General features: G+C 62.1%; 1 protein-coding gene across 1 annotated transcript; it reads right to left on the bottom strand.

Annotated features, from left to right (window-relative positions):
* Window positions 1-68: 68 nt before the first annotated feature.
* On the bottom strand, window positions 69-13,704 carry LOC140914389 (serine/threonine-protein kinase D3). Its single transcript, XM_073352077.2, has 18 exons — window positions 12,932-13,704; window positions 10,416-10,554; window positions 9,995-10,123; window positions 9,475-9,629; window positions 8,919-9,114; window positions 8,177-8,260; window positions 7,008-7,161; window positions 6,602-6,725; window positions 6,142-6,219; window positions 5,723-5,972; window positions 5,238-5,266; window positions 4,934-5,006; window positions 3,022-3,128; window positions 2,505-2,666; window positions 1,792-1,890; window positions 1,223-1,490; window positions 687-772; window positions 69-342 (listed from the first exon to the last, which is right to left on the bottom strand). The coding sequence occupies exons 1-18, from the start codon at window positions 13,070-13,072 to the stop codon at window positions 151-153; spliced, it is 2,466 nt and encodes an 821-aa protein (XP_073208178.1). The 5' UTR covers window positions 13,073-13,704; the 3' UTR covers window positions 69-150.
* Between the last annotated feature and the right edge of the window lie 171 nt (window positions 13,705-13,875).

The following is a 13,875-nucleotide window of genomic DNA, read 5'->3' as shown; positions in this document are numbered from 1 at the left end:
ACGTGTGAACAAGCTCCAGCAAGATGGGTGCACACCCTGCACAGACCACATGGTGCTAAATTTGGGGAAATCAGTTTATGGGGGCGATGTTGTGCTAAGGGGTCCCAGCCCCCCCTCCCCCTTTCCCATGAGTGAGTCCTGGGGGAGGGCTCAGCTTCCCTCGCCTGTATTGTCGCTGTCCCCTTCCTCCTCCAGGCTGGGCTGAGTGGTGAGCCCTGATGGCCAGGCCAGCCCCTGCTCATGGGCAAGGCGCTTCCAGCGGGCGTCGTCACTTGGATGGGTGAGGTAGCGCTGCCCCACATGGGTCTCCAGCTCCCGCAGGGCCAGCCAGGTCTGGAAATCCTGGGGGGGATGGAGACCGCTCATCAACAGGTGCTGTGGGGAGTCCAGGCTCCTCCTATCAGGGGTCCACCGTGTACTGAGGAAGGGATCTACAGGGGATGGGGAGAGCTAGGGAGGGGGTTGAGTTAGCCATTTACTGTTGGGAGGGGGGACTGGAGACTGGGGTGAAGCTGGGCAGGGGAGAGCAGGGTGTTGAGTTCTAGGGTGGAGGGAGTTTACGTGGAGTTAGACAGTGCCGGGGGATGGAAGAGGTGTGTTATGGGGTGTGGATTGTGGGACAGAAGGTATCTGCAGGCAGGGATATGGGTGGGGTGAATAGGGATTGAGGGGTGGAGGGAAGGTACCTGCAGCCAGGGGTGGTTCAGCGCCTTGTTCACACTCAGTCGCTTCCTCAGCTTCACCTGCAGCAGCTGGTGGATGAGGCTGACAGCTGGGAGGGAAGGAGGGGGTTACATAGGCCAAGAACTCTCCCCAACTCCTCCCCCCAGGGAGCACAGCCATTGGCTGCCAGAGGCCTGCAACAGCCAAATTTCCTGGAGGTGCCATAGGGCTGCTGCAGGTACATGCAGCCCATGCTCTGGAGGTGCAGGGGCAGTGGGAGGAGTAGTGTGCTGCAAGTGGCATGCCACAGGGGAGCGGAGCAGGGCAGGGCAGGGTGGTGGTGGGGGAAGAGGGTCTCGCCGTCGAGGGAGATGCTGGCCCAGGTCTGCCAGGGGTACATGGCCAGTCTGGAGGTAAGGGGGCAGTGTGATTGGATGCAGGGTGGTGGGGGAGACAGGAGGTCTCCCCCTCAAGGAAGATGTTGACTCGGGTCTGCTGGGAGTACATGAACGCTGCAGTCTGGAGGTGGGGGGGCAGGGTCGGAGTAGGAGGGTCTCACCCTCAAGGGAGATGCTGGCCCAGGTCTGCCGGGGGTACATGAAGGCTGCATTCTTGATCTGATCGTTGACGTCCTCCTCCTCGTTGAAGGGGAAGGTCCCGCTCAGGCTGACGTAGATGATGACGCCCACGGCCCACATGTCCAGGGCACGGTTGTAGCCATGTTGCCGCAGCACTTCGGGCGCCAGGTACGCTGGGGTCCCCACCACTGAGCGCCGGAATGACGACTCCTCAATGATGCGGGCGAAGCCAAAGTCACAGAGCTTCACCTGAGAGGTGAGGGGTTAGCATGAGGGTGGGGAATATGGAGCATTTCCTTGCTAGGGGGCCTGACTCTGCGGGGACCGGCTGGCTTGGGGTAGGGGCCTCTCCCCTCTGGGGGGTGCCAGGTCTGGTCCGGCCCCAGGTTGGTAATAGAGTCTTGGCGGAAAGGGGAAGGGAGAGTGGGTGCAATGGGGCACGAGCTAGGATGGGTGTTCAGGGAGAGGGGGCTAGAGGGATGAGGCGGTAGAACAGGAGGGGCAGGGCTCCAGGGAGGTGGGCTGGGAGGCAGGGCAGGGATTGTCCCACCTGGGGGTAGGGCTCATCCGAGGCCAGCAGCACATTCTCTGGCTTGAGGTCACAGTGCACGATGTTCCGGGTGTGCAGGTGATGCAGGGCAGACAGGATCTGCAAGCACAGCGGGAACGTCACCGGAGGGGGTGGTTACCTGCCAGGTGGGGGGAGTTCCTGACAGGCCCACGCACAGACTGGGTGTGGCATGGGGGCTGTTGCACGCTCACGTGCGCTGGTGAGTGCTGTGTGAACCGCGCCCCAGGCATTGGGGGGCAGTGATGGGATGGTGTGTGTACGTGCACAGTGATGGCGAGGCGCATGCAATGATGTGCGGTGCTGACGCGCACGAGTATACCACCGTGCTGAGTGGCGGGAGTGGTGAGCCTGGGTGCGGTAGGCAATGGTGACGGGACCACAGTGGTGGGCACGAAGGGGATGAGCAGCCATGCGGAGCAGTGCATGGGAGCGAATGGCGTGCCACAGGGGAGCAGCATGTTGGGGGGCCAGGACGGGAGCGGTGGGCCGTGGGGGAGCAGTGTGTGGGGGTGTGTACATTTTCACAAGGACTCTGAGTAGTATGCATGCTGTGATCATGGATGGTGCAGCATCATTAACATGCCCGATGGGGACACCTGTGGGGAGCACCAGGCTGGAGGGTTTGCTTGGTCCTCCTTGATCTGCTGTGAGGCCACTGCAGGGCGTGGGGCGGGGAGAGCTGCGGCACCCACCTGGGCAATGAGGAACTTGGCAAGGGGTTCGGGCAGCCGCCCAGTCTCGCTGGACAGGATCATTTCCAGCATGTCGCCACGCAGCCGCTCCATCACCACGAAGAGCCGGGCAGGGCCCTCGAACATGCACTCCAGGTGCACCACGCAGGGGGAGTGCAGGCTCTGGCAGGGGAGAGGATGGAGCTCCCTGAACGGGGATCCTCCGCACCCTGCTCACAGCCCAAGAACCCTCCCCACCACTCAGACCTGCACCTAACCCTGCAGGCCCTTCTCTGGTGCTGGACTGGCTTGGAGCTCCCTCCAGGGGGCAGGGCCCCAACAAAGCCCCCAGTGCACTGGGGGAGGGAGTGCTGCCTGTCCAGCCATTGCCCCGTTTCCCCCACTGGGTCTGGGGGGCAGAGGCAGCCAAACATGTCCATGGAGGAGTCCCCACGTGCCCCCCACCCAAGGGTCCCCTTTTCCACACACCTCTCCTTTCCCACCAGGGTCCTTGTGTTTCCCATCCCCAGGGGCTCACCTGCAGGATAGAGACCTCATTGCGGAACTGATTTTCCTGCCGGGGGGGGAAGCGCAGCTTGTCGATGACTTTGATGGCCACATCCCGGCCAGATTTCCTGTGCTTTCCTGGGGGGCAGGGCAGTGGTATCAGGGCTTGGGGGCAGAGAGGGAGGCAGGGCTGGGGCAGGAGGGGTGTGTGGCAGAACTGGGGGCAGAAGGAGAGGCAGGGCAGGGGCAGGAGGGGTGTGTGGCAGGGCTGGGGCGGGAGGGGGAGGCAGGGCTGGGGGCAGAAGGAGAGGCAGGGCTGGGGCGGGAGGCAGATGGGGAGGCAGGGCTGGGGCGGGAGGGGTGTGAGGCAGGGCTGGGGGCAGAGGGGGAGGCAGGGCTGGGGCGGGAGGGGTGTGAGGCAGGGCTGGGGGCAGAGGGGGAGGGAGGGGTGTGGGGCAGGGCTGGGGGCAGAGGGGGAGGCAGGGCTGGGGCGGGAGGGGTGTGTGGCAGGGCTGGGGGCAGAGGGGGAGGCAGGGCTGGAGCGAGAGGGGTGTGTGGCAGGGCTGGGGGCAGAGGGGGAGGCAGGGCTGGGGGCGGGAGGGGTGTGGGGCAGGGCTGGGGGCAGAGGGGGAGGCAGGGCTGGAGCGAGAGGGGTGTGAGGCAGGGCTGGGGGCAGAGGGGGAAGCAGGGCTGGGGGCAGAGGGGGAGGCAGGGCTGGGGCGGGAGGGGTGTGAGGCAGGGCTGGGGGCAGAGGGGGAGGCAGGGCTGGGGCGGGAGGGGTGTGAGTCAGGGCTGGGGGCAGAGGGGGAGGCAGGGCTGGGGCGGGAGGGGTGTGAGTCAGGGCTGGGGGCAGAGGGGGAGGCAGGGCTGGGGCGGGAGGGGTGTGAGGCAGGGCTGGGGGCAGAGGGGGAGGCAGGGCTGGGGTGGGAGGGGTGTGTGGCAGAGCTGGGGGGGGGGCAGGGCTGGGGGCAGAGGGGGAGGCAGGGCTGGGGCGGGAGGGGTGTGAGGCAGGGCTGGGGGCAGAGGGAGAGGCAGGGCTGCGGCGGGAGGGGTGTGTGGCAGGACTGGGGCAGGAGGGGTATGGGGGAGGCAGGGCTGGGGCGGGAGGGGTGTGGGGCAGGGCTGGGGGCAGAGGGGGAGGCAGGGCTGGGGCGGGAGGGGTGTGGGGCAGAGGGGGAGGCAGGACTGGGGCGGGAGGGGTGTGGGGCAGGGCTGGGGGCAGAGGGGGAGGCAGAGCTGGGGCGGGAGGGGTGTGAGGCAGGGCTGGGGGCAGAGGGAGAGGCAGGGCTGGGGCGGGAGGGGTGTGTGGCAGGGCTGGGGCAGGAGGGGTGTGGGGCAGGGCTGGGGGTAGAGGGGGAGGCAGGGCTGGGGCGGGAGGGGTGTGAGGCAGGGCTGGGGGCAGAGGGGGAGGCAGGGCTGGGGCAGGAGGGTGTGGGGCAGGGCTGGGGCGGGAGGGGTGTGGGGCAGGGCTGGGGGCAGAGGGGGAGGCAGGGCTGGGGCAGGAGGGGTGTGAGTCAGGGCTGGGGGCAGAGGGGGAGGCAGGGCTGGGGCGGGAGGGGTGTGTGGCAGGGCTGGGGGCAGAGAGGGAGGCAGGGCTGGGGCGGGAGGGGTGTGAGGCAGGGCTGGGGGCAGAGGGGGAGGCAGGGCTGGGGCGGGAGGGGTGTGAGGCAGGGCTGGGGGGAGATGTGCACTGGCACACCACAGGTGAGCAGTGGGCAAACCATGCTCCTGGAAGCATGGCAGTGATGGGATGGGCATGGCTACGGCACCTGGAGAGCTGTAGTCCACGTGTTTGCCCCTGGGGGGTGCACATGCAAACAGATCCCAGACTGTGCCCAAGGGGAGGTGGGGGGATCAGCACAGAGGGAGGGGAGCTATTGAGGGACACAGGAAAGGGGAGCCAGGATGGGAGTTGGGGAGCAGGGGCGGGGGAAGGCACCTACCGCCGTACACCACCCCAAACTGCCCAGCGCCCAGCACCTCGTCAGGGAAGATCTGATAGGAACGGCTGATGTCCTGGGGTGAGGGACAAGGACAGAGTTGGGGGGATTGAGGCATGGTGCCCGCTAGGGGCAAATCCCTGACATACCAGGCCTAATGCTCCCACTACTGCCACCTCGCCACCAACCCTTATGCCTGGCTTCCTCACCCCAACACCAGCCCCCATGTTTGCTCATCCCCTTCCCCGTGCTAGACCATGCACCCCACCACTCCTAGGGTTCCCCAGTGCCACCCTCTCCAACTCACCGTGTCATCTGGGGACTCATAGTCAGAATCTGCAGAGATAAGACACAATGGAGACATGAGAAGACCCTGGCCCGACTGGGACATCCAGACCCACTGCCCTGTTATCCTGGGAGCAGGAGACAGCTACCTCTCAGACGGCCACTGGGGATGTTTATACAGGGATCCCTCACCTGGTACTGAGATGCAGCTGTCTCTGGGGTATGGCACAGGGGCTGTTGATACAGGGGTTCCTTGCCCAGCACTGAGATGCAGCTGGCACTAGGGTGGGGCACAGGGGCTGTTAACACAGGGGTTCCTTGCCCAACACTGAGGTGTGGCACGAAGGCTGTTAACAGGATTCCTTGCCCAACACTGAGGTCTGGCTGGCTCTGCAGTGCAGCATAGGGGCTGTTGAATCAGGGATGATCCCTTACCCAGCTCTGAGATGCAGCTGGCTCTGGGGTGGGGCTCATGGCTGCCTATAGAGGGATCCCCATGGTACTCACTGGGCTCCTGGACAGAGCCGTCGGGCTCGGGGTTCACAGGCCATAGGGCCTGGCGGATGGCCCTGGCCCAGGCCTTTCCAGCCTCCGCCCTCGCCCAGACCTGCCCTGGCTCCCGCTCACTGCTGTGCTCGCCCACGTAGTACACCAGGGCCTCCGTCACCAGCTCAAAGCAGGGGGGGCTCCCACTGGGGGCCAGGGGTGTCAGCCCCTCCCAGGGGCGGATCTGGAGGATCTCAGACAGCGGCAGCTCCTGCAGGAAGAGCAAGACCATTGGACAGTGGCTGGGCTCCTCTGGGGTGAGGAATCAGGAGGGGGGGTGCCACAGGGAGAGTGCAGGCTGCTTTGGATTTGGGCTCAGGGGAAACAGGGTGCTGTAGGGAATGGGATGCAGCGGAGGGGACGAAGAGCGGACCCCTCACCTTGTAGAACTTGCCTCCGCTCTCACAGTGGAAGAAGCTCAGGCTCTTACTATCCAGCACCCAGAAATGGCGTTTCCTCTGGGGGGGCACAGAGATGTTATTCTGGGGGCTTATGCCCATCCCATCCCAAGGCCCCCCAACCCAAACCTCTGCTGCCCCCCCAACATTGCCCTGAAATGCCTGGCCAATAATCCCCCTCTCCTGCTCTCAGTCCCCACATAACCAGCCCTGGCCAGCCGCAAGCCCCACTCCCTGACACCCTCTCACTCCATGCCCCATCCTGTTACTCTGCCTTGTGATCCTGCCCCCTGCCCATCCATGACCCCTGCCTCCCATTCTCCTCTGACTCCACCCCCCATTCCAGCCTGCCTGAAGCTCCACCCCTGACCCCATATCTCCTGTGGCTCCACCCCGACCCTCCTGTAACCTCACTCTCTGTCTCCACCCTCTGTTCACTCACCATGGGGTCCCTGCTGGTGAAATGCACCATCCATCCCTCCAGCAGGATGGCGCTGCGCCGCCTCTTGGTGTGCCGGCAGGACTGCACCACCCGCATCAAGGGGATGTAGCTACTGAAACAGGGGCTGGCGCCAGGAGAGACAGGGACTCAGATGTTGGACTCCCCTGCCCCCAAAGGCACAGCCTTCCACCACCCACCAGGCTCCCTGGGGTCAGGACTCCTGGGTTCTATGCCCATCTCTGGGAGGGGAGTGAGGTCTGGTGGTTAGAGCGGGGATTGGGAACCAGGATTCCTGAGTTCACTGACCCCATGGGAGATCCCCTTCTCCTTCTGTACTATAGAGCAGCAGGAACCATGTAGCCCCCCCCATCCCACCCCACCCACCCATCCTTGGGGGGGTCCCTACCTGAGGCTGGTGTGCATCTCTGCCTCTAGAGTCCCAGGGTTGGGCTCTGTCTCCTCTGTGTCCTCTGCCAGCCCGTGCCCACTGGTGCCCTCCCCATCTGCCTCCCCTTCCACTGGCTCTGGCTTGCTAGATGGGCACTCTGGGCTCTCGCCATCTATGTGGGTGAAGGGAGAGAGTGAGATACCCTGCTTTCTGCAAGGCCAGCAGGGAAAACACGATGGGGGATAGGGACTAGAGCGGGGCCACTGGGCGCCAGGATTTCTGGGTTCTCTGCCTGGCTCTGGGAGCAGAGTGGTGGCTAATGGTTAGAGCAGATGGGCTGGAAGCAGGGGTACAACAAAGAAGGACTCAGGCCACCCCTTGTCCCCTGACTAGAATTGGAAATTGAGCCTGGCTGTCTTGCCAGAGGGGTGACCAGGCCAAATCTGAGAATGTGGTGACCCTGTACCCCTCCTTGACCCTCCCTACCTCTGCAGTGCTACACCCCCAGCCCCCAGGAGGGTGGGAAGATTGGGTCTGGGCTTTTTGTGCTGCCTGTGGCAGAGGAGACACAGAAAGAGGATGGGGTCTGAGGCTCCCAGAACTTCCTGGGCCCTGGTGAGGATGGTGCTCTTCAGCCTGACACCTCTCTGGGTGAGAGCTCAGGGCTGGGAGCAGAGTGGGGTGTGGGGGCAGTGTAAGAGAGTAAGGGCTGGGTATGGGGAATTGGGAGGGGGTGAGCTCAGGGCTGGGTATGGGGGACTGGGAGGGGGCAAGTGCAGGGCTGGGTGGGGTGGGGAGGGAGTGGAGCTGGGGACAGGAGGAGAGTGGGGGGGCGGGCGAGACTAAGCTGGGGGTGAGGCGAGGCAGGGCAGGGAGCGTTCTGGGCCCTCAGGAAAGTGCTGTTTGTGCCCAAGGGGGAATCAGGACTCCTGGGTTCTACCCCTCGCACAGGGAGGGGAATGAGGTGTGGCGCTTCTGGCCCAGACAAGCTTAGAGCAGTGGAGCCCTATTGTTGATTGGACAGGGTCACTGGGTTGTGCCCAATGCATTGTGGGATAGCCATGCGGGGCACTCTCGGAGGGGTCAGGCTTCCCCAGTGGGCAAGCTGAGCAGGGGGCAGAGCTGGGGCTGGGAATGGGGTAGTGCTAGGTATGTTGCCTCCCTGCCCCATGCGGCCCCGTCCTTACCTGCTGTGCCAGGGGCCAGGCCCTCCCCCACGCACTCTTCCGGCACGAACTGCTCGCAGCGCTTGTGGCAGTTGAATTTACAGTCTGTGGGGGGAGAGGAGAGAGGCTGAGGGCTGGGACAGGGTGGGGCAGCGGGCCAGCTGGGATCCAGCTCTCCCCCTTTCCTGCTGGGGTCCCTGGAGCAGTGTGGCTGGGTGCTACCTCCAACTGCGACAAAGGGGGTAGCTCCCTCCTCAGAGCAATTGGCTCAGGCTCTTTGCAGACTCAGGCAGTGTTGCTGCATTGGTTACAGCAAGGGCAGCTCCTCCCTTTTATCTCTGTTCCCTGAATCCCCCCCACTTCTCCCTTTGTACCCGTGATGTAGGTTCCCCTGCCGTGTGTGACTGTTTCTGCTGGTTCCCTGTCAGCCCCAGAAGGATGGGGACCCAGCTCTCTGTACAGGGTTCTCTTGATAAGTGGCCCCTGCAGGGCAGGGAGGCTTCACTGGGTCAACAGACGGCCGTCAAAGGGGACACCTCCCTGGGGTGGTTGCTTGGACATGCCATCAGAAGGAGCTTCAGTGCTGAAAGGGGAAGCAATGGGGGCACAGCTCGAAGCTGGGTTGCCGGGTTCTGTACCACTACACCCCAGTGGGGCCACAGTGACTCTGAGGTCAATCCCAGCAGCATCCCAGTCCTGGCAGGGTCCCAGCCCGGGGTCAGCCCTTTACCCCAGTCCTCTGCATGGTCCCAGCTGCTGGTACCTTTGCACTGCAACCCCTGGCGGAAGAGCCCCTTGAGCAGGCGCTTGCAGTGTTGGCACACGGTGGGCCGGGTGTACGAGTGGACCTGGAAGGTGTGTGGCACCTTGACCCGGTTCAGATCCATCCAGTCCTTCCAGAGTGGGCGGCCAATCAGCACAGGACCCTGTGTCTGCTGGCCCCACTTCCAGTGACTGATCTGCAGGGGAACCAGAGTCCATGTTAGACTGTGGTGAGTGTCCCCACCCTCCTCCCAACTCCGCACTGTCACTGTCCCTCACTGCACCCCACTTTCCAGGGGCCCAGCCAAGTTGCCAGCCATCCCCAATTCTGATTTATCCTGGGTCTCTGCCTGGCCTTCCCCATCCTATCCAGCCACCACTGCAGGGGGTTAGCAGCCAGGATTCCTCTGGGAGAGGAGTGGGTGTAGTGGCTAGAGCAGACATCGTATTCCTTTGCAGGGTGTATCCATCGCCTCTGAAGTCCTTGACCTTCCCAACACCCAAGAGCCGTCACCCTCTGGAATACTTCCCCCGGCTGTGTGGGTCCCAGCTCCTACCTCCTCCAGGCTGCCCCCCACAGTCTGGCCAAGGCCAGGGGTCTTGGGGCTGGTGGTAGCACCCAGTGAGCGACTGGCCAGCTGGCTCCTCCTCACACCGCGGCAGTTGTTGGGGATCTTGAAGGCACAGCGCTTGTGATAATTCAGCCCACAGCCTGGGGGGAGGGGAGAGTGAGGACTGGGCCCCATGCCAGGCCTGGAATGGGGGGAGCTGGGTCCCCTGGTCATGGAGGTGGGAGCTCCAGAGGGGCTCCAGGAGATTGGGCAGGCCTGGAAGGAGGGGGCTACTGGTGTGCAAAGGGCTGAGGAATTCAGCCAGGCCTGGGGAGAGGGGTGCCAAAGGGACCCAGGAGATCTGAAGGGAGCATTGTCTGCCCAGTGGGACCCAGGGGATCGGGCCAGGTGCAGAGATGGGGGTATGGGCACCAGAGGGACCCAGGAAGCGGGAGAGGGTTGGGTCAGGCAACTGGGTCAGTCCCAGGGCGGGGACGGGAAGGGGTGGACACGGATTGCTCCATACCTTGACACTTTAACCCTTGGCGCACCAGCCCCCAGAGCATCTCCCCACAGTAGTCGCAGAAGGCCGGGGCCTTGTAGGAGTGAACAAGCAGCACATGGGGCCGGATAGTGAAATCCAAAGAAACTGAGGCTGTGGGGAGAGAGAAGAATGAGGAGGGGGTGGGTTTGGTAGGGAGCATGGGAGTCCAGGGCCTGCCCCTCTGTGGGCCGCTGGCTCCAATCTGCCCCTATGGCACGGGGACTGGCTGGGTGGGATGGGGGAATGGGACAAGGGGCCTTTCCTCTCTAGGGAGCGCCAGTTCTGATCTGCCCCAGGATGGGAGACTGGCTGGCTAACATGGGGCAGGGAGGGGAAGCTGAGGTCTTTCCCCTCCAGGCCCTGTTTGGCATCCACAGGCTCTGGTGCCCCAGGACTGTCTCACCCGACAGCACGACCTCAATCAGGTCCCCAGGGCGCACCACACCGTCTGGCCCCAAGTGCTCCAGCACATTCTCTGACGCGGTGTCGTGCCGGAACAGCATGATCTTCTCTGACACTCCCAGGAAGCCGTACTCAGGGAACTAGGAGAGAGATGGTATTAGAACCCAGGCCTCCTGGGCCCCCCTGGCCTGCACTAACCATTAGATCCCACTCCCCTTCCTGAGCCAGGCATAGAACTCAGAAATCATGGCCTCTTTCTGGGGAATTATGGGGGACACAGACAGTAACCTTCCCCCGACCCCACTGCCCCAGCCTGCTCTCAGCTGGTAAAGGTTGGCCTGTGAGCTCACATTAGCGCCTCCCCGCAGGGGAAGATGGGACTGGAATAGGCCTGGTTATTATAGACATGAAATCTTCACTCTAGCTCCAGGTTTTGCTGCTCCCAGGCTGCGGGCTCCAGCTCTTCCCAGCACCATTCCCTGGCTGGGCAATCACCCACGCCCAAAACTTTCACAGAGTCCGGAGCCTGCCAGGGCTTGTGACACATTGGGAGAGGGAGGGGAGCACAGATAGAGTCCCACCGCTAACACCAGCCTCCTGGATTCCTGTAGCACAGGGGTTCTCAAACTGGGGGTCGGGACTCCTCAGGAGGTCGCGAGGTTATTACATGAGGGGTTGCGAACTGCCAGCCTCCACCCCAAACCCTGCTTTGCCTCCAGCATTTATAGTAGTGTTAAATATATTTAAAAGTGTTGTTCATTTATAAGGGGGTGGGGGTTGCACTCAGAGGCTTGGTATGTGAAAGGGGTCACCAGTACAAAAGTTTGAGAACCACTGCTGTAGCACGTCTTGAATGCTTGCATTGTTGCAGAAATGCTGTGTGTTCTCACTGGAACTGCACTGAGCTAAAATGCAGCTGCTTCTGGGGTGGGACATGGGGTTGTTTATACAGGGATCCTTCACCCAGCATCAAGATGCAGACCCTTCTGGGGTGGGGTGCAGGAGCTGTTTATACAAGGATCCCTTGCTTGGCACTGAGATGCAGCTGCCTCTAGGGTGGGGTGCAGTGGCTGTTTAAACAAGGCTCCTTTGCCTGGTGCTGAGATGCAGCCACTTCTGGAGTGGGACATGGTGGCTGTGTACACAAGCCTTCTGCGCCTGGTGCTGAGAGGCAGCTGCTTCTGGGCTGGGCTGCATGGGGTGTTTATACAGGGATCCCTTGCCTGGCGCTGAGATCCAGTCACCTCTGGGGTGGAGCGCGGGGGGCTGTTTGTACAGGGCTAGTTGTATGAGACTCCCCGCTCCCTGCAGACAGACAAGCCCACTGCTGCAATGCCATGAGTGAGCACGGAGCGGAAATGAGCTGCTCTGCTGGTTTCCTCTGTCACTTGCTCGGTGCAGGGGGACTGGGCAGCCGGGGAGGGGGCAGGCCCTCAGAGTGCAGGTAGGAAGCACAGGGCCCTGCTGACCCCAGCCGCAGCGGAAAGATTGACTCAGCATGGCTGCTGCAGCACCCCCCCACACACACCCAAGTGCTCCCTGTGCTGTCCTGAGATGGAAACTGGCGGGGAGGGGGCAGGGGGCAAAGGAAATGCGGGGGAGCCAGGGAACCTTTGAATAGCCACCCTCCTGTGAATGAGAGAGCGCAGGTCCACAGCAGAGGGGCAGACACACCCCCATACTCCATAATATTAAGGGTGTCCCCTCTTTGGACCTGGCCCAGGGCTCTATATCTCCCAGTCATCTGACACTTGGGTCACATCATCTTACCCCGACCTCGAATCCTGTCTGCAGGTCTCCTGGTAAGATCAGGCCCCTTGACCCATCCCATGTGCCCCCCCTGCTCCCCTAAGGGTGCTGTCCAAGGGCTCTGAATGCCATGAGGTTCCCCAGGGAGCAAGCCCCCTGAAGCCTGGCAGCCCAGCAACTCCCATCTGCCACCCTAACTCTGGGACACCGCAGTCTCCAGCCCAGTGTTTCCCCCAGGCTGTGCCTCATTTAATCTGTTTTAGGAGAACAGCAAATCAATCTCCAGGCATCAAGAAGGGAGGAGGAATAGTGGTTAGAGGAGGGGAGAGCAGGATGCCTGGGGTCTATTCATAGCTCAGGGAGGGGAGTGAAGTCTAGTGGTTAGAACAGGAGAGGTACTGGAAGGTAGGACTCTTCGATTCTATTCCTAGCTGAGGCAGGGGAGTGAAGTCTAGTGGTTAGAGTATGCCGGGTGGAAGCCAGGACTCTCAGGTTCTGTCCCCGGCTCTGGGAGGGGAGTGGGGACTCACGGTTAGAGCAGCTGGGGCTGGAAGTCAGGACATTGCTGGGTTCCGCAGCTGCTCCCCTACATTCCAAGCACTAGTCAGACTTTGAGCAAACTCCCCTGGTGTCTCGGTGACCCACCATTGGCATGTGGGCACAACCTCTGGGATTCCTTCTGGGGACCCCTCCCATCCCCGCACCCTGGATCCTGGCCCTTTCGCCCGCGCTCCCCTTCTCGACACTCCTCCAGCTTAGCCCCATTACCTTCCTCTCCACCAGCTCCACTGCCAGGTGCCGCAGGTGCTCATAACACAGCTCCTCTGGGGGCAGCATGTATGACTCTCGGGACAGCCCAGTCTGCAGGCGCACAGATACTGTGCCCAGGGGCTGGCACTCCAGAGCCATGGGCAGCACCGGGTGCCCGGGAAAGCTGGGTCTTGTGCTGGATCCAACTCCTGAGGGTCTCACGTGGGGATGGGGCAGGAGGCAGGAGAGAAAGGGGTCCCTTCTCGTTCCCCCCCACAGTCCCCACACTGGTTCCCTGCACCGCCTGTCCCCACAGCTTCTCTGAGCTGCAGGAAATGCAGTGTTAACTCTCTGCTCCCCAACGGACAGAGCTGTCTGCTGATAATGATGGGTGCAGGCAGCGCAGCCTGGTGGGTTAGTGCATGGGGTGGAGAGCCAGGACTCCAGGGTTCTGTCTTCAGCTGTGGGAGGGGAGAGGTGTCTAGTGGATTAGATGGGGCGGGGGGAACCAGGACTCCTGGGTCCTATTCGCATCTTTGCTAGTATTAATAACTGCATTTCTATGGTGTTCCCCCATCAAAGCAACACCCGGATGGTAATGAATTACCCCAAGTTTGGTTCCTGGTGAAGGGAGCTTACAGGGTGAGATGGAAGTGCTGGACATGATGGGTCACCACTCAGCTGTCATCTAACTCAGTGGTTCTCAGCCAGGGGTATGCATACTCCTGGGGGTACACCGAGGTCTTCCAGGGGGTATATCAGCTCATCTAGATATTTGCCTGGTTTTGCAACAGGCTACATAAAAAGCACTAGCAAAGTCAGTACAAACTAAAATTTCATACAGACAATGACTTGTTTATACTGGTCTATATACTATCCACTGAAATGTAAGTACAATATTTATATTCCAATGGATTCATTTTCTAATATGGTAAAAATGTAAAAGTCAGCAATTTCTCAGT

This window comes from Lepidochelys kempii, chromosome 7, assembly GCF_965140285.1.
Source record: "Lepidochelys kempii isolate rLepKem1 chromosome 7, rLepKem1.hap1, whole genome shotgun sequence".
In the NCBI taxonomy this organism is placed as follows: Eukaryota; Metazoa; Chordata; order Testudines; family Cheloniidae; genus Lepidochelys; species Lepidochelys kempii.
The sequence above is the reverse complement of the archived record's forward strand: the minus strand, read 5'-3'. Positions and strand labels throughout refer to the sequence as shown.

Bases quoted from the DNA above. Each gene is read 5' to 3' on its own strand.
- LOC140914389 (XM_073352077.2), bottom strand. From the start codon at position 13,072: ATGGCTCTGGAGTGCCAGCCCCTGGGCACAGTATCTGTGCGCCTGCAG. The intron at 9,630-9,994 runs GTATGGAGCAAT...CCCTCCCCCCAG, and splicing joins CCAAGGGTTAAAGTGTCAAG to GCTGTGGGCTGAATTATCAC. The intron at 5,267-5,722 runs GTGAGTACCATG...TTATCTCTGCAG, and splicing joins CGGCTCTGTCCAGGAGCCCA to ATTCTGACTATGAGTCCCCA.